Source organism: Daldinia decipiens, assembly GCF_022478715.1.
Source record: "Daldinia decipiens strain CBS 113046 unplaced genomic scaffold F4813scaffold_8, whole genome shotgun sequence".
Lineage (NCBI taxonomy): Eukaryota > Fungi > Ascomycota > Sordariomycetes > Xylariales > Hypoxylaceae > Daldinia > Daldinia decipiens.
Window position 1 is genome coordinate 444,377 of NW_026054551.1, and position 21,154 is coordinate 465,530.

A 21,154-nucleotide genomic window follows, 5' to 3' on the forward strand; every position below is an offset into this window, starting at 1 on the left:
TTTAGGGCGGACAATCCACGCTCTCCTTCGAACCCCTTTTTTCTACTTGTTGCACTTCTTCTAGTTATCCTTCAAGTATACAACCCCCCCCTCCCCCACACACGCACACGCGCATACACACACACACCACACACATACATACGCTACGCCTAAAGCTTCTTGGCTTCAAGGAACCGTCCTACACTACCAGCCATCAAGGCGTCCATCGTAACAGCGGCTAGATTACCCCCTGCGTAGACTCTTGTAAACATCCCCACACACCTGCTTGGCATTACATAGGTATGTATATGCAAACGAGTGCGTACATGGATGGTTAAGACGCACCTTAAGACGTGCAGCTGATCAATTCCGAGAATCCACAGTCCTGCAGAAGAGGGTCTGGTCTGCAAGGCCCATCTTATGTATGTATGTACGTAGGTATGTATCAAGACACTCTGATCGAAAAATTAATTGCGCATCGCATCTGCGATGCACCTAAACTTGTCCAAGCATAGGTAACCTCTCGCGGGCTTCTTAAGGTCGATCAAATCCTACCACATAAAGCATCGCTGTGTCCGAACCATCCTTACCTAAAGTAAGATTCTCTACCGACGCTATCCTCCCCTGGCTCTCCAGCTTCCCAGCTTCCCGATTAGACCATCGGGCTCCACGAGGGGCATGCCGAATAGGACAAGATATATTAAGTAGCCAGCAGCAAGGTAAGGTAAACAAGCCATAGACGGGTGCACCTTATCCGCGAACGTAATGTAATGTATCCGTGCGAAGTAATGTATGTAATGAGACATGGGACAATGCATGCCCTTCCAAAAGGGGCATCCTTCTCGAAAGCTTCCTTCAGCTGGGGCTGGACGCTCCGGCAGACACCAAGACACCAAAACAGAAACGCCAGGCGACGCCGCGATCCCATGCAACCCTTCCTCGACAGGGTCAGGCCCAAATCGAGAACACTAGCCCAGGTATGATGCAACGCCAAGTTAGAAAGGTGACAAATATACACCGTTCATCACACCCGTGTATGTAAGTAAACAATCTAAGTAAAACGGAAAGGTGGCTGTTGCTCACCCGCCGGATTACCTACATGTATTGTACATACCAAAGACTTTTATTCTACTTACACTATACTTAGGTGACTATCCATGTTATAGCAGCTACCCATCTATCTGGGCGGTATGTATGCCTACCTATAATATGCATGTCTTAGAATTAGCATCGTAACGGCGACTACTTGACCAACACCAGCTACGTAGCCACCACCATCATTACCTACATACTACCACGACCACCATCCAATATATCCATGCCCATACCATATCACCTTGTCTCGTAATTATTGTCACTCACCGCTACAAAAAAAAAAAAAAACCAAGACAAGCCATGAGGCTCTGCGCGGACCAGTAGCATATCGTATATCGCGGCAAAGACCACACCCACATCCATCGATCTCTGGGTTTTGGGGGTGTGTCATGCAACCCAATTTGCTTTTTCTCGCACTTGTGCGGCGCGCGTCGCAGAGAAGAAGAAAAAGAAAGAAAAACTCGCGGCCTACGCCTAAAAACCCGAGCCTTCTAACCTAGCTATCCGCTTTGGGGCAGACGAGCCTCGCACCAATCCTGTTTTCTCGCCCCCTTCCCTTTTCCAAGTAATCGTTACGCGCATACATACACCTACACATACATACCACCTACACATACATGGGCTACGCAATATACATACATACGTACCTACGTCTATCCCCAAGGCCGAGCCACGTCAGAAACGGCAGGCTTCTCGAAGTCATCGGGCCTTGTTTCCATGCATAAGGGTACATTGTCCATACATCTCAAACACGCAACGGACTTATCTTATTGGTCCCGTCCCATCCTGCGTACTTACGCATGCTAGGTAATCAACGCCGGGTCTACCAATCGATGCCACTCTATTTCCGTTTTCCGTAGGTTTGCTTTTATTTATTCATTTATATACCGCCATCCTGCGCCGCTAGAACGCATATCGCAATCCACCAGCATTTTTCAGATGACCGGAAGCCAGCTGCATTGACCTCGAGGCTGACTTGGCTCTCCCTGTCCTTTCCTTGCTCTCTCGGTCAACTAGACTATTGCGCACCCAAGTCTCGGCTAGCTCGTGTTCTTCCTCTACCACGGTGGCTGCAGGAAGCACACGAGGTTGTTAGTTCGCTGCCGCGCTCTACGAAACTCCTTCGGGTGGTAGCCCACCAGGCGCGATTGTCTTCGCGTCAACCAGGCCTGCCGGCGGCGCCACTCCCCCAGTGCTCGCCCTTCGCCTTAGACCCCCGGCTTTCAAGCTACGCGCACGCTGGTATGCACTCTCAATTTCGTACTCGACCGCACATCTGATGGTTAGTGCACACACGGCCGGCCACACGCTCCGCTCGCCGCGTAGAATCCAGTAGTCTAGGGTCTCGCGTGTTGGGGTCTCGAGCAGGCGCACGAAGTCGCGTGTCGTTACTTTAGGCACGAGCGTCATACTCGATCCAGACGGGACCTCCTCGTCTACCAAGAACTTGCGAATGCCGGTCGGCAGCAGACCAAGTGTGTCTAGCTGGTGTAGCCGATGGCGAATCTCTAGTCCGACCACCCTGAACAGGTGGCTCGTCATCTGTGCCCGCTTATGCCGCGCCGTGAAGAGTGATGGGCCATGCATGTCCGATTTGAGGAAGGGAATCAAATAAGGCCGAGCTTGACTAACTATGAAGTGATTGACGTTGAAGAGCTGGGCAACACGCGACAGTGGCGATTTGCGGTCTTGGGCTGATGCATGTGTCTGCGGACGGAAGGTATTCGCAGGCGCCCAGGGTACAATCTTACCGTCTACATCTTTGCACAGCACCGTCGTCCGCCTGCTTCCGTAAAGTGACGGAGTTGACGCATTAGATGCGACAGCCGCGGTCCGAATTAGCTTAAATGCCTCGTCAGCATACACATCCAATTTTTCTCTCAAGCCACGCCAAGGGCTTATAGGTTGGGGCCAAGGTTTCAGAGACATACCACGTTAGGGGCGGTAATATAGTTCAGTAATGCGGGAATTCCCTCTTGTTCCTCTGTAGCCACGGTGATATTTAAGACGCGCTTACTCCTGTGATATGCTTCCTCAAACGTCAAGTCGCCAAGGTTGTCCTTAACGCAATCTTCTAGAACCTTGACATCGAGAAAGTAGCCTTCGTGCCAGAACCTCGCGATCCTACGCAACAAAGTACTGAGAAAGGGTGCCCAATTGCATTTGTCACTATGTACTTGTTGCTCGTGTGCCTCGAAGGCTGATAGATTAATGCCGTCTCCTCTCAACACACGAGGAAGCTCGTCCTCTGTATGGATAGCTACTAGGCTAGCAATGAGCGCACCGGTCGCCGTGCCCGTAATGATACGCGGCAGTAGACCCCGTAGAAACAAGGCCTTGACAACACCCAGATGACACAATCCGAACATAGCACCACCCTGTAGTACTAGAGTGCTCCGTCCAAAAGCCTGTCTCGAATCGTGTAGGAAGTCGAGCTTTCGCTGGGTCGAGAGGGTGTACGTATGAGTATAGCTGTCGTGCGGCGGCGTAGCGACACGACGATTGATGTCGTCGATGGCACCAGCGACTTGCGCAATGTATTCTTCAATCAGATATTTGGTTCCGGCAAAGGCGCGATTATACAACCTTGGGGCTGTGATATTTCCGAGGTTTCGAACCAGGCCGGATTGTACGAGATCGAGGAGAGACTGTAAGTCATTATTATCACGAGCCTCGGCGATAGTATCGAGACGATTGTTGATGAGCATCCAATCGTAGTAATGCGACGAGGGGTTGTTGCGCCTACAAGGGGACGTCCTCCTTGTTAGTTATCCCTCGGATATACTTCAGATTGCTATATCATACCAAAGATTCAATTCCTTAAGATTATCCAACTGCAATGCTGCATGTTCCCAATCTTCGTATGTCACGGCATTGCGCAGAGCATTGAGCCGTTCGTCTATCGGGCTTTTCGATGTCCATCTTCCCCAGAGTTTCTAGCAAAAGAGGAACTATGTAAGCTTAAGTGCAATTCACCTCTTATTATCACGGCTAGATACTCACTCTATACCAAAATAAAAAGACCTCCAGCAATAGAGAAAGCACAGCTACGGACACCCCGAAAATTAACTGCATTCTCTCATACCATTCGCGTCGGCCGGAATCATCTGTAGGGGAAAATAGACGGCGTCAGCAAGAGCAAGGGCGAGGGCGAGGGCGAGGGCGCGAGCGCGTAGGTCAAGTCCGTAGAAGCTGAGAGACTAGAGGAAGACGGCACCCGCCATTACACGTCGCGACGAAGCGACACCGCGAGAGTAATTTTGGGAAATAGACGAGAGTGACCAACATTTGACATTTGTAGTTGGAAAGAATGCTGCGTACTTAATTTCACTTCCAAGGTTTTACAATGTATCAGCATATAGAAGGTACATGTACCTAAGGTGGTACACGAGGTACCTAATGTACAACGCGCCGGGCCGAGCCGGAGGTCTAAATCGGGGAGCCGGTGTTTATAAACTTGCATGTGAAAGAGAGCTCCGAGCTCCCGCTATATACTCTTAGGTACAACTGGTGTCACCTGTTAAACTTTTGGAAATGGCTTCCTTCTTAGGTACCTAGGTACCTAACTTGACAAGAAACAACTAAAAGTTAATGTTAACAATTTAGAAATTTAACCATCTTATAATATTCTGCAATCAATGAACACAAGGCATCAGTATCCAATAATACTTTTCCAGCCTCTCAATAAAGCCTCTTTTGGTTTTACTCCCGAATTATAGGCCAACAGGGTATAAGTCACCCTTAATGTACCTAACAAAAGGTAAGAAGGAAAGCATTAGTAAAACGTTATCTCATTATTTCTAATACTGCTTTTGCATTCTAACGTCTAAAAGCGTCCACTGCTATAGTCGACCTATGCCTTCTTACTGGTAATTCTTAGGCTAAAGGTGTAATCTATAAGCATAATCTAAGATTCCCTAGGGAAACAATGGAATATAAGAGTGGAATAGTCTTATAACGATGATATAGTCAGTTTTTTTCCATGATGACATGTTTTAGGTAGGAAACCAAGCATGGTCCACTACATTTTCCTACACTGAAAGTCTACTGATTAGTCTAAAACCGCGGCGTAGATGTGGCAAGATAAATTAGTAGTTTCCGAGTTCTTCTTGTATCACCGTAGACGAGACAACATCGGATGCTACTGGGGTTGACCTATATTTACCTTTGACCCTACGTGGTGAAATTGACTTCCTATAATGACTGTCTTTGATAGGTTAGTCTGACAGGTGTCCTACACTATGCAAGCTACGAATACACTCAATATCATAACCAATAACTAGCCCGGTTTGATATCATAACTGTAAGTTTCAGTTTAGATATGTCAACGGCTATAAACGAATGGTGGCGGTAACTGGACTAGTCGCTACGTGATACCTACAGGTTTGTCTAACTTTGACCATGCCGAAGCAGTAGCATATAGCAATTAAACTAGATCGTAATATCTTCAACATGTCGACTAGGTTACGACGGCATGCGGATAGTGACCGATGGATCCCTTGTATCGTTTGCCGCCGAGTTTTCAGCTATGCTGAAGTAATGTACTTCTATTCTCCTCATAAAAAGCTGTAGTGAATCTGCTACGCGTTCGAGATGCATATTTTCCTCTTTAGGACATTCTACGGACTATAATTTCCTCAAATTATAACTAGAAATTATCACTAGGACGCTCCTACAACTCAGGACAACCGCCGCTTCACGAAGTCTCTACAACTCCTTGTCGGGCTTGTCTACCTAGCATATTTTTATGCTCGGAAGGAGAACCATGTCCCATTAATATTATGGTTACTGTTTGCAGGGCTTGCCTCTCTTAGTTGGGTTTATCGGGCTATAGTTTTGGCTCGTTTATAAAAGTCGAATCATGAGATTGGTTCTGTAAAGTTTTCTACGGCCATCACCGTATTTGAGATGCTAGGTGAACCCAACGTAGAGAATATACGACTATATATGATATATTTACTATATTGAAAGGAGTGGGCGGGATAGGAGATTTTAACACCAGGGTATGAATGACAAGGTATAACGTACATAGTAGGTAGGTAGTGTAATATATACGGCAGTGTAATCCTGCTGCGACTACCATACCGTATGCTGTCTAGCTATCTTAACCCACGAAGCATTGTGATATTGTATTAGGCTATTCTATGACCTTAATTAAAATTTTCAGCTATCGAGTTCTTCTGCACGTGCTAAAATCGCAGCTGTCGCGTGCAAGAAAGGACTATAGGTGTATAAGAACGCCGAGTATCATACAAACGTAGGGACTTATCATGTCCAACGCATTGATCCCTCAAACCTAAATCTATTCGTCATCTTCGTCCTCGGCAATGATATGGCGTCTTCGCCGGTGGGAAGACTCGGCCGGCGCATCCACGTCGTCTAGGTCAGCATCCGCGTCGGCATCAGCATCTTCAGCATCAGCCGTCCTCTGGCGCTTTTTTCGGGGAGCCTCTTCCTCGTCCCCATCATCTAAAAGATCTTCTTCGTCTTCGTCATCCTCGTTTGCCTCTTCCTCGTCATCACTAGGGGCGATGAAGTCATCCTCGCGATCATACTCGTTCTGACGACCCCCACCTGACGGGAAATCATCATCAGAATCATATTCTGGCCGGCGTCGCTTGCCCTTTCCTGAGCCGGGCGCACCTCTCTTTCGAGAGCCACCAGTTCTGCGGCCACCCTCTAGGTCGCCAATCGAAAGTCCTCCGCTCCTGTAGCCTCCAGTTCGTCCATCAAGTCGCGCAGCTGCATTATCCCGTCGTCGCTGTGCTTTCATGCGCTCTTTCTCGGCCAGTTCTGCTTCTTTCTTCTGAAGCTCGGGATCTTTCGTAGTTGTGATAATCATATCACCACCTTGTCTTCTGGCGCGTTGGGCGGCTTCCATGTCGCGGCTGAACTTGAGTAGAGCCTCGTCCTTCAGGTTCGAGGGAAGCTTCACGGAGTATTGTTCGGAAACGTGGCCCACAGTCATGAACAGCTCGCTCGTAAAATGTGCTGCTGCGACGTAGTAGTGGGCGTCGTCGCGCTCTTCGTAATATGACTTGTCAGCCGCGGGCGCCATTGCCTTCTTCTGTATCTCGTAGTGGTCTGCCCCAACAGACATGGTGAGGGATCCATCGCTCCAACGGTATACAATAGCGTTGCTCTTAAGCTCGCCGGTCTCGGGGTCCCGTTGGAAGCGGACGGCATTCTTGCGCTGTTCGGAACGCGCATTCTGTATGTCCCATTCGGTCGGCTCGAACGCGTCGGGCTTGTATTCTTCCGCTTGTAGCTTGATGAAGGAGGGAACTTTCATCGTTTGTAGCTAGAATTGGTTAGGGTTGCTCTACAATTGCAATCAAGATGAAGTAGACATACAGAACCAGTACCATCCTTAGGGGTTCGTGGAATCCTGTGTCGATGAAGTGTAACACCCATGATGCGTTTTACCTTGACCTCTTGATCCTCGTCCGCATCGTCACCTCGGTCGCGGCTACGGTCATGGTCGCGGTCGTCATCGCGTTCATCACCTTCATCTTGTTCCGAAGCAAGATCTTGATCACTAAGCACTTGATCTATAAACGGAACTTCGCCCTCGTCGCCGAAGAGGTCACCCCCATCCTCGGAATCGGACATGATGAGGGATGGTGTACTTGGCGGTAGTATGGGTTTATCTGAAGGGTGTGAGAAGGGTGTGAGGAGGTTCTTCGGATGTGGAATAATGTAATTGGAAGACTTGAGAGAATCACGCCGAGGTATGAAGGGTGTTGACAGAGTCGCGATTTGATAATAAGGTGGAAGAAATTGAAGTACCTAAAGTGAAGTACCTAAAAGTAAGGTAGACTTTTAATGTTAGGTAGGTTCAATGCTCACCCGCACTGTAAAGACAGGTACCTACCTACATACAATACTTGGTACATATGTAACTGCCAAATGGTACTTCAAGTCCGTGCTTTACCTTTCAGAGTCGATAAGAGATTTTGATATCGATAAAGATGATGCAGCTAAAAGAGACTAGCGTTGGGCGCTATGTATGTAGACGAGCGCCTCCTGAAACAGCTCGAGACGTTAAAATATCATTGGGTGAAATAGATGTGGGAAACTTCCACACATCGCAAAGTCACTGTCACATCCCTTCCGCCCCTTTTCCTCGCGAAGCCTCGTCGATTCTTTTATTGTATCCTCGGTCGGCGATTCCCTTTTTTTCTAACTGAACTATAATCTCCCGCTGCCGTTCACTTTTATTTTTATTTTTAAATCTTCTCGTGTGCCACCCGCAGGCTTCGTTGCCTCTATCATACTTGCGCTATACCGGTACCCGACGTGGCGGTTATCAAGTGATCATGTCTAATCTATTTTCTGGGATGTAAGTGTATAATTTTTATTTTTATTTTTCCATCGTTTCCTTGTCTTATTTTATTTCTTTTATTTCTTTAAATACCCTACCCCCCCTTTAAGGACCATACTATCTCCAAACTCACGTATGGCGACTTATGAGCTACAAAACAAGAAGGCCACGTGCAGAGGACCAGCCATTTTGATTTTAGGGACGTTTCCTAGGGTGTTATTCATTTATTATTATGAATGTACCCTGGCCAAAAGAAATTGGCTGTCTCTTATCACAACATGAAATGTACATATTCAGCTCGGCTTGTACAGCCTCGCATACGTCACTTGGACAGGACATAAGCTGTTTATGATGGTCTTCCTCAATGCTGCACGTCGACTCCCCAGAAACCAACCTATCACCCATGCAAATCTTAACATCTTGTAAGACAAGAGTCGGTATGATACATACATACCTACCTAACCTACATACTACCTACATACCTCTCAACAACGGGGGGCTGGTTCATAACGTGAAGCCATGGTTCTGGGAATCTGGGAATCTGGGAATATTGAGAGCATCCAACACAGTGCAAGTTGGGTACAAGCATCATAACTTTTTATTCATAAAAAAAACCCACACAAAGTTGTTTTGTGAGACGGACTTTTAAAGCTCGTACGAGCCAAAAAGCTATCTTGGGTAATTTAGCCCCTGCTCCATCCAAAAAAAGAATCTTGACCTATGTCTTCACCTATTCCCTTCCCCCCTCCCCCCCCCAGCCCTTAGATGGGGAAAGACTAAGGCGCCAGCAAAGCATCCTGGAATGTTGGTTCCCAATACAAACCGATTTCAGAATGGAGCAAGTACATAGCAGCCTGGACTCTTACTATGGGTCTATTATATGCAAGTGCTATTCTCCTACTACCCTTTATTATCCTTACGGTCCTTACTTATCCTTACATCCTTACTACTACCGTTGTCTCGGTTTCATATTTGCTTGTCGGCTTAATATTGGGTTCTTAGGTTGGATAAGTGACTGAGAATCATGAAGTCAAAGCTGGCCTTCCCCTACCTAACCCACCAAAATTTATATATATAAGGCCGGGGCGCCTCACGCTGCTCATTGCTCATTGGTTCTTCCCCACTGTCTCTTGTCAGCTCCATATAGGGCACCGGACGCACAACTAAGGAATAGTTGATAGTTGCTAACTTCCCACCTTCAGAAACGCTCGATTGAGAGGGACTTCGGGCAAAGCCCAAGGTCAGAATAAGAGCCCCGTTCAACCCAGCAGCGGTCAACCCATCTCTCCCACCAGTCTCTCCCAAGGCAGCCAGTCACCCATTAGCTTAGCACCAAAGATCCCTCCACTTCCTAGCTCACCATCCTTAGCTCAGAATATCGGCATGGAAGATTCCAGCAACGCAGGAGCCAACGGCGACGACGTTCTCGGTGTTTATCACCTGCCTCGACCTCTGCCCCTATGGCTCAACGCACAATACGCGAAGCATATCGTGAAGGGTAACTTCATGACCTTGAGTGCCCGCCCGAAGACCGTGGAACAGGGGGAGTGGATCGCTCATCAAGGTAAATAGCTTTGGTGTTATGTGTTATGTCCTTCATGAACTTGGCTGGAAGGTTTCTAACGTATTGCAGTGGTCGAGCACTACCGCAACCTTTGGAACTTCGTACGAGTAATTCATGAAAAAGAAGAAGACGGCAATACGATCTGCAATCCCCAAACTTGCCCTCGGATGTCCGCTGGCGCGTGAGTGGAACGTCCATGAAAGTGATTAACGGTTTGACGTATCTAACTCGGGATATAGGAACCATTCTTTCACATGGCTGAACTACAAGCGGGAGCCCGTCGAGTTGCCGGCCTACGAGTATATCACGCTTATGCAGCGGTGGATATCTGGAAAGATCGACGACACGAATATTTTCCCTACTGATACCAACGGCGTTTCTTACGCGCATAATCCATCCATCACCACGACGCCGCTCTCGCAACTATCCAACCCCGAAGACAAAGATTGGCTTGGAAAGCCCAGTGGGTTCCCCGAGAACTTCTTGGAAGTCTGCCAGACTATCTTTAGACAGATGTTCCGGGTATATGCTCATCTGTATTGGGCGCACTTCATCGACCCGTTCTACCATTTGAACCTCGAAAAGCAGTTGAATAGCTGTTTCAGCCACTTCGTGCTGACGGCCTGCGCGCTGGACATGCTAAAGCCTCAAGAGTTAGAGCCCATGCAGCCGTTGATCGACCTATGGGCGGCCAACGGTACCTTCCCACCCGGCTCCAAGGCATACGAGTATTCCAACCAGAAGGCCGGAGAGCGATTGATGCAGCTTGCGAATGTCGCATAGAGTGCGCCTCGCCATATTGCACGACGACGGTAGCCTTTGAAGGCTGATATGCCCGAGGCAGTGGTCCTGGATTGAGTAGCGGCCGGATCTTCTATACAACTAGCCTTAGACGGCGAGCAGTACGGAAGGAGAAGGGGAAAGAAGACCCATAATGTCGCCTCGTACACACCGCAAATGGATATCCTGAAATTGAGGAGTTGGCACGAGGCGTTTTCGTTTTGAGATTTGACTAAGGGGAATCAGCTCACGACGCACGGGAAGAAGAGTGCGGGTGATTCGGTTGGTAAATAACGTTCGTATGAAACGACGTACCACTTTCTGCGATAACGACACGATACGATATGGTGCGAGATTTTGCATCTCGAGAAGTTCTATAGCATAGACGCGGCATACTACTTACCTAGGTAGAGAATGAGACAAGATACTCGATATTAGATGCTGGATGCCAGATGCCAGAATATAGGTCCACGCTACTGCTCGTGTGACTTCTTACCTACCTGGGTATCTGTACCTTACCTATGTAAGGTAGAGGTATCTATCTAATTCTTGGTAATATTCGGCCTGGAATCTACGAGGGTACCTACCTTTGTTGCCTACATGTCTAACCTAGGTTAATTCTAGATATCTGCGTCTTCTATCTATCCGTACTATGCCGCATGAAGCTCAAATGCTTCGAAAACCTGGCTGTGCCGCCGAAGGTGGGCTGTTAAATACTTCCCCGCATTGAATTAGACCGTTCGAATAGGTGATCGAATCTCAAACAAAACTCTAGGTTAGGTAGGTAACTACCTAGGTATCGTATGCATTTATACTTTATAGCGCAAAAGGGAAGACTCGATGTAATGATTCGTTTCTCTTACCTGCTAAATTATATCTTTAGGATACATGTAATTAAATTCTTTGTAGGCACAACTACCTCTGGGTACCTAATTAACCGCATCGTCTACTATGAATGTCTCCTTCAGGGCGGGTAATCCAGCGGATGATGCACATCTACAGCGGTGCTGGAGGATCCAGAACTGCAAGGACTGTCTGAAGAAGGAGTCGGATTGCAGTTGGTGTCCATTCGTACGTGTGCCATTCTTTATACATAGAAAGTCCAGAGATGGCTTAGAGATTTCAGCAGGACTAAGTCTTGTCTAACGTATATACATATATACCCGTAGTTCTGGACATGCGTTCCCAACTCGAATCGGATCCAATCGCTCGCGCCGGCATGGGACGAAAATGCATGTCCGCACTGGGCTGAGAGGTGGGAAATTTGCGCTCGGCCGCTCGGCTGCCAGGTCTCGACCATCACCACGCTGACTTCGCTTGTTTCTATCGCATCAACGCTCGTCTTCGTGTTACTCGTCACATTGGTGGTGTTTGGGGTCCAGAGGCTTAGGGGATATAGTAAGAAGAACCCGGGTTGGTGGAAGATATGGCAATACAAATGGAGGCGTTGGAATGGACTTCGGCAACAGTGGCTTCGCGTGAGGATTGGAGATCAAACCAGTACGGAAGCTCGGGAATCAAGTCGCGAGCAGGAGCCATTACTACCGTCTTAAGTATGTAGGTATAGCTGGGCCACAGGGAAACAAAGTCTATGGATAATGATCTGATATCGAATTTGATCTTCACTTGCATTTCTCAGCCAGAGCTGACTGGGGGAATAATAGCGACCTCGTCACCCTCCTTGATCAGAGTTTCGGCAAATTCATCTCCAGACTCAGGGATGTCGACGTAATTAAGATTGACTGTCACCAAGCACGAACTGAGAACGTTGTCTTTGATACCACTATATTTCTCTTCTAACACATCGAACAATTTCTGTAGAGAAAGTGGTGCAGGTAATGTATCGAATTCTCTCGAGGTGAAAGAACTTGCACTTGCGAAGTAGAGGATGTTGAAATGGCCTTTCGGCGGCTTGGAAACGGCGCCCATTGCGGAATCTAATTGGGTCCAGGACGAAACATCGACTATCTTTGAGGTTCTTATTAGTTACTATATTTCCAATAGAGATTATAACAAGAAGGAGTGAATTGGGTGTTGATTCAGAGATCTTGGTGATATGGTAGAACATCAGTGATGATCAGTTAATACATGCTATTTGTATGCATCATACAACGTGAGTATAGCTTGAAAAAAGGAAATAGCTTACCATATGTCAATTGAATGGGCTAATCTTTGGTCACCCAAGTTGAGAAGCGAGGTTGAAGAAGGAAAAGGGAAAGGAAAAAGAATTGCAGTTTTTGAAGCTAGTCGTAGGAAAAAAAAAAGTTCTTAGGCGCTAGTGTTATGGATTAGTAAGCGATATAGTTAGTGTCCTGTAAATTTGGTTTTCTTCATGTGATATCTTCTGTTATCGGTACTGGTTGCGATCTTGAAGTCCCTAAGCTTAATAAGGATAAAGGATATTTAGATTGCAGAAATGAGGAATATCAATGAGGAATATCAATGAGGAATATCAATGAGGAATATCAATGAGGAATATCAATGAGGAATATCAATTCAAAGACAATCAAACAGCCGTATCACGCGAAGTGTATTGTTCGGGGTATGAATCGTGCTTTATTCGCAATGCAGAATGCCCATCATAGTCCGGCGACTCCCGTAACAAAAGGAATCTTGACCGCGAATCCTGTATGATGCTACCGATCTTCGACCGTAGTCTGATCGTAAGCTAGCAGTAAAATCCTGTCCCTCATGCTCGCAACTCCTCCCAAAGGAAATTCCATTCTTATCGTAATCGTCGGGCCTCACGTTCAGACTCGAGTAGGCAGAGAATGTCGTCCTCGCGAACTATATAGTCATCTAGTTAGTTACCGTCGAATCGCTCGGCTGCAAAAGATGGGAAATTTCGTGGGTTCGCACCTGGTCCCTTGACGTTTCGAATGATGCTTCGGGTCTGGTCGTCCATGAATTCGACACGGACTTGGGTAACACCACCGCGAGAACCTATATCCGTCAGCTCCTGCTCGTTTTAATCTACAATGTCGCATATTCCAGATTGCGAGAATGCGGTGAGAGGGATCGTACCGGTTCGGCCTAGGACGCGGGTGACCTTGACAAGCTTGACGGGCTGCTTAGAGGACTCCATATTTGCAATCTGAGTGGTTTGATTAGGGCTGAGGTATCGCAATTGGGTTCGGGAATGCTTTTCGTACTTGTGATTGAAGTTTTGCAAGGGGTTTGCTGCCTGGTCGCGGGATATGGAAATTTGTCAAAAGTTGGTAGGAATTTTGATTAGTTCAAATAGTTGTAGTCTCGCTTAAGCCGTTCTTAGTTGTGGGTAGGGCTTTTTTTCATAACGCATGGACCATGTTTGTACCTACGTGCTCTCGTTATCGATAATATCATCACTTTCTCATAAATACATATACTTTTTATCATATTTGATTCTTCTTTTAGATGCATAATAAAAGTTACCTCTACCTGTTGCATGAGCAATAGGGGACTTTTTGCCCTTTTTGACATGAGATCGTAGCATGATATTCATAAGTATATTATTGTATCCTTCTTTAATTGCCCTTCTCCCAGAAGGTTAAGGGTTTGATGCTTCGTAATAGGGTATCAGGGCCGATGTAAATCACAAGTAGATACGATAGTATCACCACTATCACGACAACCCAGCCACTTTGGCTTCTAGATCTTTTACCCACCCTTCTACCACCTTCATATTGGCCGTCATAGTCGCACCTCCTTCACCCATAACTGTTTCTATCTTCTCTAGACCTTCCCTCCACTGCTTGATGTCGGCAGCCATTTCGCTCTGCGATCTTTCGATACGCTCGAGCGTCTCATTAGCTGTCGCTGCATCGGCATGGATAGCTCTTAGTGAGCGGAGCCTGTCTAGTAGTGGAGGTAGAAGAGGCGCTAAGCTTTCGATGGTTGGTAGTGTCCCATAGAGAGCGTTTATCTTGGCTGTTTGTTCTGAATCATCTGCTTCAATTGGAGAACTACCCGAAGAGGCAAGGGAATCCTGGGCTGCCTTAGCTGCCTTCCTCGACTTCTCTAATTGCTCAGCTTCTTGAGTTAACGTCCGTACTCGGCGACTAATGCTGTCGAGGGATGAAGTAGACGCTTCCGATAACGTCAAAATCTGGTTCTGGAGCGTTTCCAGGGTAGGCATGATAGCTCGGTGTAGGCCTTTGCCTTCCAGTTCGGGCATAGTCGACGAAGTAATACCAATAGCTTTCTCGAGTAATACCAGTCGCCGATCGAAGTCGGCAGCTTTGGCGAGGGCGTGGCTCTGTTCATAACTCGGTGCGTAGGTGACGGTGTATGTTGCCTCGTCTAATGGCGACTGGGCTGATATTTGATTCTCGCCCTTCGATTGCTTGCTGGTGACCGTTGTTGGGTGATCTCTAGTCGCTATTGCTCTTTCTGGAACAGTCGAAATCTCCTCCAATGCCTGGCTTAGCGAGACAAGGTCTATATCTTGGTCTGGTATAGCCTCCGCCGACTCAGACTTCCGTTTACCATATTCTTCCTTAGCTTCCTCAATCTCGCGCTTTAGCCGTGCGATCTTTCTCTGTAGATCCTCACCTCCCTCTTCGTCACTCAAATCGCCGATCTGTTCAGTACCGTCTTCGAGAGTTCGTTGTCTTCGGCTAGAGGTCTTATATGATTTTCGCTTTCCGTTCAGCCGATCAGAGAAATCCACGTCTCGAGCGTCAACCTGTGCAGGTAAGAATCGAGACCGAGCTTGGTCTATTCGGAGTCGCGAATGCGAGATTTCGTGGATATCGTCGTCATCATCTTCGTCGAATTCGTTGTCCGACTGCGACCGACCTGCAGTAGTCTGAGGGAGGCGTTTAGAATGATATGCGCTCTACCAGGAGTATCAATATATCCTTACAGGAACAGTAGAATTGTCGTCCGTCAACTCGGGAGTCTCATAAATGTCAGGCGCAGAGTCCTAGATGTTGGTTAGTACAATGCATAGGCAAATCTCAAGTGCTTGAACATACTAGATCTGGCAATGCGGCATATTTTCGATTTAATGCCATATTGAAGGTTGGGATTTTTCGCGGATCCCAAGCGGCCGTTTCCTAGCTGGTTGTTAAGGAGAGCTATACTTCGTAGAAGTTCAAACACGAACAATGAAAGCCAATGTGAACGAAGGTTACAGGTACCTAGGTACATGTATTAGGATGAGGGTACCTTAGGTACCCATAAATACATGAACTCAGGGCTCTTAGAGGTCCATATAGGTAGGTAGGTATGTACCTTCCGAAAGACATGTGGCTGGATTTGTGGCTTATTACCATAAAGGTAAGGTTCCATCCATCCTGCCCTCCATCCTGCCCTCCAACGCGTCTTGCAACGCGTCGTTCTTGCACTATGTACTTTGAGGTACATACCTACCTAACCATCACCAAAATTGCTATGGCCCGGGTAACGTCTCCAGCTCATGCTAATCAATTAAAATGTCAATCTATTAAAACACGCATGACGCATAGAGATATAGAAGTACCCGTGGCAGGTACCTAACCATCAGTGCGTTTATTCCATGTATTCCTCATGATTAACTATCTTGTTTCCTTAGTTACTAACATCCTATTTGCCTCATTAAAGCACCTGCAAAGCACCTGCAAAGCACCTGCAATTCCTTAGGCATCTAATGCATGGGGCACATGAAGCACAAATCCTTTTTGGCTGTGCTTTTCTCACCCTACTAAGTAAGACTCTTCATTTAAGTCTACCCTCAATTATTGCCTCAGCGATCGTATGGGTAAATGCTTCCTGGCGTGGGACAATCTGTCATCTTATATTTTGTTTGTGCTTGGTATATCCGCACACTGCTTGATTCTGGCGATAAAAGATAAAAGTCAAAGAAGCTTCAATGCCGATTATTATACCAACACGGCGTGTGGGACTAAGCTCCACCCAGAACCCTCCTCGTCTTTTGAGGACAATTGGAAATCAAGAAACCAGACCTCCTAGATCTGAATCTAACAATGTCAGAAGCAAAATACCCGCCTCAACCATGAATAGGCTTGGGAAGAATCGAGAACCAGAATCCATTACTGCACCGCCTCAGAGTAGTGATGAAGAGGAGGAGGATTATCGACAACAACGCCGAAGCGCTCACAATAGCTTGCAAGACTCTGATTCTGACAACAATGACAGTCGATATAAAGATATAAAACCTACAATTTTCAGTAGCTCGCAAAAGGGTGGACCTTCTAGCTCGGCTAGTTCAAAGAGATCATCTCAAGATATTGCCCCAAAGGCGGGCAATCACCTCATGAATGAGTTTGGCTTCACGAGAAACGGGAATGGGAATAATAAGCCAACTATCGCCAGGCGTGCCGCAACCTATGGCAGTAGACTATCTCAGCCTAGACCTTCACAAGGGAGAGCATCACAAAAATCCGCACCTAAATCTTCAGCATCACAACCTGAGAGTCAGTCTATGCACCTTGCTCGCCGTAGCTATTACTAACGAAAGGTTTTCTTAAACTACTAGATGACTCCGGTAACTCATTTAGGCGGTTTAAAATTAGTCCAAGTCCCGAAGGTATTCGGTCACCTCCAAAGAAGCGGTTTGTAAAGCCTGAGAGTATCAGCCCAGAGAAGACGAAGCCCTCTAAAGCTTTCGTCAAACCTTCATTCTTGTCAGATTCTAGTCCAAGTCGAGACACCAAGAAACCCATATTTAGACGTAGCAGTTTATCGTCAGATGAATCGCTATCGCAGAGCAAATCCAAAAAGCTCGGTCTAGAAGAATCAAATGCAGCAGTAGAATCAAATGCAGCAGTAGAAGCAAAGCCAACTTTGCCGCCTGGTAGGATAAAAAAGTCGACGAAACCTAAAAATAAAAAACGAAAAACCCTCCATGAACCTGCGGTAGATGAGTTCTCTCAGAGACCAGCTTTTAAGCTGCACGCTTTAGATGATCTTGACGACCTAGACGACAGCGATGATATGGTCTTTGACGCGTTTGAGAGTAAAAGCTCTGATGACGAAGCAGGCGATATCAGTATACAAAGCCCACTGGCTACCACGGCAAGGTGTCCTATGTGCCGTGAAGTAGTCGACGCCGAGCTTCTAGCGAAGCATTCAGATCACGGCAGAATGAACATAAAGAAACAGGCAGCATTCTGCAGATTACACAAGCGGCGGACAGCGTTGGATTCTGGAACTCGGAAAGGATATCCCAAAATTAATTGGGAAAGGCTCAATACACGATTAGACATGTATCAAGGTTTATTGAAAGAAATCTTGGAAGGTAGTCGACACTCACACTATCACGAAGTATTACGAGAGAATGTCGAAGCCGGAAAGAATCGAACGTTACTCAAGACCGATGACAGCCTTACACCAGGCTACTATGGGCCGCGTGGACTCCGCGTTATGACAGAGTATATATTGCGGACTTTATCGTCAGTTATTCGAAAGCGTGCAGTTGAAGACAGACTCGTTTCCGCCAGAGGTTATACAGGATATGTCCAGGCAGTGTTAGTGCCTGAATTAGCAGTCCACTTGATCATGGAGGACATGGGCATTGCGGAGGAAAAGGCGCGGGATATCATGCTGGAAAGTATCGATGTCGGAGAGCTCTTACATGAAGACTCCGGTGACGTTATTGCCGGTGTTAGTGATGAAGAGGAAATATAATAGTAGGACCCCAAAAAGGAACTGGAAAACCTACGTTGAGAAGAGATAGTTACAGTACGATAAATAAGCATATGCGTTCATCTAAATGTAGACGCTTGGGGCTGTCACATTGCAGCCCGATCTTCTGTCTATCAAAAGCTCTGATTGGGCTGATGTTATTATGTGCATTAGCTCTTTAGACACTACATGTTAGCATATGTAGATCGTGCAGCAAATGCTAAAGAAACCATTCTGTCGTTTGTCAATTTTAATTGTATAGATCGGTATCTTGGTGTCCCAAAGTCAAGTACACTTTCAACAACTTATCTTTTCAGAGCGATAGTCTATAGCTTTAGACGCCCCTTAACTCCTTAAGTATGGATCGTCTTAGAATAGAATAGAATAGAATATTAGAATAGGCACGTATTGGTGTTAAGCGCATAGTATGTCTATAAATCTAGTTAGATGATACTATAGCATTCTAAGCAACTTTACCAACCAGTTGTTATTATAGTAGATCAAGTAGGTCGAAGTGATAATATACAAGACTGATCAAATACATAGGTACGCATTGAAGCTAGTAGAGGGGTTTGGCCAGATCAAGTACATACATGCATGCATGTGCGAACGCGGGAACTTGCGGCAGCATACGACATGCAGGCTGTCGGTCCGGCTTGATTGTTGTACATATGTACGCAACATTATTGCCTACCAAGTAACCTATCAACAGATACACGTTGATACACGTTGACTCAAGCATTGCTTGTGACTTGATAAGCCTCCTGCGAGTTGGTCCGGGTCGTGGGGGAGATGCCGGACCAGTCCCTGGGGGCGGTGCCCCATGGAAGACAGAGCACAATGACGAATCCAATTTCCTTTCTCCCATCTTGGATTATGGCGTGGAGTGCCAAGTCGACTTTTCATCCTGAACCTGAACACTATCCTAGGTTAAACACTTGACTTGATATACCTATGATCTATCAGAACGGAAATATTGAACTACTGATATTGGCGTGGAAATATTACGGTACTCGATGAAGTAAGCATCTTCATCCGATATTTGACTGCATCTGGCGCCTATTACACTACTTACATACTTACAAGGATTCAGGGATTTTAGAACGGCGCTATGTAAAGCTTCGTCTGGGGGTCCCGACATCTGCGGAGTTGAACTAACCTGGTTTTGTGGATATTGGCAGATGGCGCAGAGATCATATAATAGTCAAAGCCATTTCAACCCGCATTTTTGGCTTTTCACCGACCATGGGATAGGGCAGTAAGACGTAGCGGTACTTTCTGCGGTGGTGTAACTTGATATACTACAGTACTTCTGTTAAGGTGGAGATCTTATTTGCAAGTATATATTTAATATTTAACATTGATACCGTAAATATAAATAAGCAATGAGCCTCATACATATCTCGAGTTAGGGGTCTCTTTGCCCGAGTCATAGGTACTTATATCATAAAGGTAATGAAATATGATCATCGTAGCCTGATCTATGGAAGAGCGGTAACACTAGGGCATGACTTTGCTGCCAAGTCGAAAATAAATCGGTCCGGAAACAGGTTTATCTGATTTGTTGACATATATATTTTATATAGAGAGGTAGGTTAGAGGCGAATTATGTAGACCTGCTTATATACCTATGTATGGTGAGATTCGGTATCCATAAGTGGTATTAAGTTTTCAACGCAGGCTTACTTCGAATGTACATGTATGTATGTAAAATGGTGTGATCGGGGGCTAACTAATAAACGTTGGGCATATTTACAAATTCTTGGACATCATAGGCTCAATTACGCAATGTATATATTTTAGATGAACTTGTTTACAGCTTGGTGAGGTTGACTTAGTTAAATATATTTTAATAGATGGAATTTTAGTATTTATTGTATGCATACCTCTTAGGTTAGGTACTTACAATGGTGATAGATCGTATTAAGTACCTAACATCCAAATATTCAACATTGAACTATTAAAGTCCTACGTGACTAGCGCAATCATTATCATGGAATCCATGACTTCGTTAAATGTACCTAAGTTTTAATTTCAATATTGCTTTACGTGGTAGTCAGGCGTCCTTGAATCAAAGCCATTTAACAATAAGATTTAGTTAACAATAATGATACTAATAAGACAACTAAGACGACTATTGAGGTTTGAATATGCGCGACGAGCACGGATTAGGAACTGGCAACATATGTTGAGCCTAGGAATTCTTTACCAAAAAAAGATCTTACCCCACTGATTTAATCGATAGGCTTTTCTTGAGCGGATCTTGAGCGGGCAGCGGGCAGCGGGCGAGACGTTCAGTGGTTCAGATGCCCGCTGTTGCACTGCACGTACCACCCGAACCTACCTCTTTTAGTTCAATTCTGACACTGACAACTTAGCAGTAGCAGTACCGCAAGCCGTAGGTAGTGTATTACCTATAGAGCAATTAGTACCCTGGTTGTTCTCCCCACTTGTAAGTTGCAGCAAAGTTGCAGCAGCACCTGCCCTGCCTTCAACTTCGCCCTGCTTTGCAAGACCTTGTTGCATTCAGTCTGCATTCAGTCTGCGTTTAGTCTGCGTCTGCTAAAACCAAACCCTTTTCAGCCCTCAATCTTGGCTCTGGGCTTTACCGCATTCTTCGTCTCCAGTAACCCGCCTCTACTTTGCCTGTCCGCCTATCTCTTACCAAGATCCTTCTTCTTGAATATCAACCAGCTTTTTCTAGCGCACTTGGAGACGCTGCGCTTCTCCGTGCATTCTGGATTGCCATCTCCATATAGATACGAATATAGTTACATACATTCATACGTTCATACGTTCATACA

At 46.2% G+C, this 21,154-nt stretch overlaps 8 protein-coding genes across 8 annotated transcripts; 3 read left to right on the forward strand and 5 right to left on the reverse strand.

Moving 5' to 3' along the window:
• Nucleotides 1-1,937: 1,937 nt before the first annotated feature.
• On the reverse strand, nucleotides 1,938-4,413 carry F4813DRAFT_325657 (uncharacterized protein). The gene is made up of 4 exons (XM_049241061.1): nucleotides 4,078-4,413; nucleotides 3,880-4,010; nucleotides 3,006-3,816; nucleotides 1,938-2,916 (listed from the first exon to the last, which is right to left on the reverse strand). Exons 1-4 carry the CDS (start codon nucleotides 4,147-4,149, stop codon nucleotides 2,185-2,187), a joined length of 1,746 nt encoding a protein of 581 aa, XP_049101777.1. The 5' UTR covers nucleotides 4,150-4,413; the 3' UTR covers nucleotides 1,938-2,184.
• Nucleotides 4,414-6,086: 1,673 nt separating this feature from the next.
• F4813DRAFT_325888 (Leo1-like protein-domain-containing protein) lies at nucleotides 6,087-7,838 on the reverse strand. Its single transcript, XM_049241065.1, has 2 exons — nucleotides 7,429-7,838; nucleotides 6,087-7,375 (listed from the first exon to the last, which is right to left on the reverse strand). The coding sequence occupies exons 1-2, from the start codon at nucleotides 7,684-7,686 to the stop codon at nucleotides 6,377-6,379; spliced, it is 1,257 nt and encodes a 418-aa protein (XP_049101778.1). The 5' UTR covers nucleotides 7,687-7,838; the 3' UTR covers nucleotides 6,087-6,376.
• A 1,697-nt stretch (nucleotides 7,839-9,535) lies between these two features.
• On the forward strand, nucleotides 9,536-10,798 carry F4813DRAFT_325786 (Mob1/phocein). Its single transcript, XM_049241062.1, has 4 exons — nucleotides 9,536-9,638; nucleotides 9,768-9,962; nucleotides 10,032-10,143; nucleotides 10,202-10,798. The coding sequence occupies exons 2-4, from the start codon at nucleotides 9,782-9,784 to the stop codon at nucleotides 10,743-10,745; spliced, it is 837 nt and encodes a 278-aa protein (XP_049101779.1). The 5' UTR covers nucleotides 9,536-9,638; nucleotides 9,768-9,781; the 3' UTR covers nucleotides 10,746-10,798.
• A 680-nt stretch (nucleotides 10,799-11,478) lies between these two features.
• Nucleotides 11,479-12,464, forward strand: F4813DRAFT_325849 (uncharacterized protein). Its single transcript, XM_049241064.1, has 4 exons — nucleotides 11,479-11,522; nucleotides 11,652-11,813; nucleotides 11,912-12,299; nucleotides 12,407-12,464. Exons 2-3 carry the CDS (start codon nucleotides 11,694-11,696, stop codon nucleotides 12,293-12,295), a joined length of 504 nt encoding a protein of 167 aa, XP_049101780.1. The 5' UTR covers nucleotides 11,479-11,522; nucleotides 11,652-11,693; the 3' UTR covers nucleotides 12,296-12,299; nucleotides 12,407-12,464.
• On the reverse strand, nucleotides 12,210-12,939 carry F4813DRAFT_325817 (molybdopterin synthase small subunit CnxG). Its single transcript, XM_049241063.1, has 2 exons — nucleotides 12,889-12,939; nucleotides 12,210-12,706 (listed from the first exon to the last, which is right to left on the reverse strand). The coding sequence occupies exon 2, from the start codon at nucleotides 12,669-12,671 to the stop codon at nucleotides 12,378-12,380; it is 294 nt and encodes a 97-aa protein (XP_049101781.1). The 5' UTR covers nucleotides 12,672-12,706; nucleotides 12,889-12,939; the 3' UTR covers nucleotides 12,210-12,377.
• Nucleotides 12,940-13,157: 218 nt separating this feature from the next.
• F4813DRAFT_352073 (ribosomal protein S28e) lies at nucleotides 13,158-14,091 on the reverse strand. Its single transcript, XM_049242485.1, has 3 exons — nucleotides 13,767-14,091; nucleotides 13,602-13,685; nucleotides 13,158-13,529 (listed from the first exon to the last, which is right to left on the reverse strand). Exons 1-3 carry the CDS (start codon nucleotides 13,825-13,827, stop codon nucleotides 13,468-13,470), a joined length of 207 nt encoding a protein of 68 aa, XP_049101782.1. The 5' UTR covers nucleotides 13,828-14,091; the 3' UTR covers nucleotides 13,158-13,467.
• Nucleotides 14,092-14,180: 89 nt separating this feature from the next.
• Nucleotides 14,181-15,932, reverse strand: F4813DRAFT_352076 (Dynamitin-domain-containing protein). The gene is made up of 3 exons (XM_049242486.1): nucleotides 15,701-15,932; nucleotides 15,589-15,648; nucleotides 14,181-15,531 (listed from the first exon to the last, which is right to left on the reverse strand). Exons 1-3 carry the CDS (start codon nucleotides 15,737-15,739, stop codon nucleotides 14,347-14,349), a joined length of 1,284 nt encoding a protein of 427 aa, XP_049101783.1. The 5' UTR covers nucleotides 15,740-15,932; the 3' UTR covers nucleotides 14,181-14,346.
• Nucleotides 15,933-16,051: 119 nt separating this feature from the next.
• Nucleotides 16,052-18,446, forward strand: F4813DRAFT_325917 (RTC4-like domain-containing protein). Its single transcript, XM_049241066.1, has 4 exons — nucleotides 16,052-16,229; nucleotides 16,308-16,411; nucleotides 16,701-17,140; nucleotides 17,203-18,446. The coding sequence occupies exons 3-4, from the start codon at nucleotides 16,720-16,722 to the stop codon at nucleotides 18,351-18,353; spliced, it is 1,572 nt and encodes a 523-aa protein (XP_049101784.1). The 5' UTR covers nucleotides 16,052-16,229; nucleotides 16,308-16,411; nucleotides 16,701-16,719; the 3' UTR covers nucleotides 18,354-18,446.
• The last annotated feature ends 2,708 nt before the right edge of the window (nucleotides 18,447-21,154 follow it).

Bases quoted from the DNA above. Each gene is read 5' to 3' on its own strand.
- F4813DRAFT_352073 (XM_049242485.1), bottom strand. From the start codon at position 13,827: ATGGAGTCCTCTAAGCAGCCCGTCAAGCTTGTCAAGGTCACCCGCGTC. The intron at 13,686-13,766 runs GTACGATCCCTC...TGACGGATATAG, and splicing joins CCGCGTCCTAGGCCGAACCG to GTTCTCGCGGTGGTGTTACC. The intron at 13,530-13,601 runs GTGCGAACCCAC...ATGACTATATAG, and splicing joins TCGAAACGTCAAGGGACCAG to TTCGCGAGGACGACATTCTC.
- F4813DRAFT_325849 (XM_049241064.1), top strand. From the start codon at position 11,694: ATGAATGTCTCCTTCAGGGCGGGTAATCCAGCGGATGATGCACATCTA. The intron at 11,814-11,911 runs GTACGTGTGCCA...ATATACCCGTAG, and splicing joins ATTGCAGTTGGTGTCCATTC to TTCTGGACATGCGTTCCCAA.
- F4813DRAFT_325657 (XM_049241061.1), bottom strand. From the start codon at position 4,149: ATGCAGTTAATTTTCGGGGTGTCCGTAGCTGTGCTTTCTCTATTGCTG. The intron at 4,011-4,077 runs GTGAGTATCTAG...CTCTTTTGCTAG, and splicing joins TCTTTTTATTTTGGTATAGA to AAACTCTGGGGAAGATGGAC. The intron at 2,917-3,005 runs GTATGTCTCTGA...GAGGCATTTAAG, and splicing joins ATATTACCGCCCCTAACGTG to CTAATTCGGACCGCGGCTGT.
- F4813DRAFT_325786 (XM_049241062.1), top strand. From the start codon at position 9,782: ATGGAAGATTCCAGCAACGCAGGAGCCAACGGCGACGACGTTCTCGGT. The intron at 9,963-10,031 runs GTAAATAGCTTT...AACGTATTGCAG, and splicing joins GGAGTGGATCGCTCATCAAG to TGGTCGAGCACTACCGCAAC. The intron at 10,144-10,201 runs GTGAGTGGAACG...CTCGGGATATAG, and splicing joins CCTCGGATGTCCGCTGGCGC to GAACCATTCTTTCACATGGC.
- F4813DRAFT_325817 (XM_049241063.1), bottom strand. From the start codon at position 12,671: ATGGGCGCCGTTTCCAAGCCGCCGAAAGGCCATTTCAACATCCTCTAC.
- F4813DRAFT_325917 (XM_049241066.1), top strand. From the start codon at position 16,720: ATGAATAGGCTTGGGAAGAATCGAGAACCAGAATCCATTACTGCACCG. The intron at 17,141-17,202 runs GTCAGTCTATGC...TTAAACTACTAG, and splicing joins TTCAGCATCACAACCTGAGA to ATGACTCCGGTAACTCATTT.
- F4813DRAFT_325888 (XM_049241065.1), bottom strand. From the start codon at position 7,686: ATGTCCGATTCCGAGGATGGGGGTGACCTCTTCGGCGACGAGGGCGAA. The intron at 7,376-7,428 runs GTATGTCTACTT...AACCAATTCTAG, and splicing joins CTAAGGATGGTACTGGTTCT to CTACAAACGATGAAAGTTCC.
- F4813DRAFT_352076 (XM_049242486.1), bottom strand. From the start codon at position 15,739: ATGGCATTAAATCGAAAATATGCCGCATTGCCAGATCTA. The intron at 15,649-15,700 runs GTATGTTCAAGC...ACCAACATCTAG, and splicing joins ATGCCGCATTGCCAGATCTA to GACTCTGCGCCTGACATTTA. The intron at 15,532-15,588 runs GTAAGGATATAT...CGCCTCCCTCAG, and splicing joins ACGACAATTCTACTGTTCCT to ACTACTGCAGGTCGGTCGCA.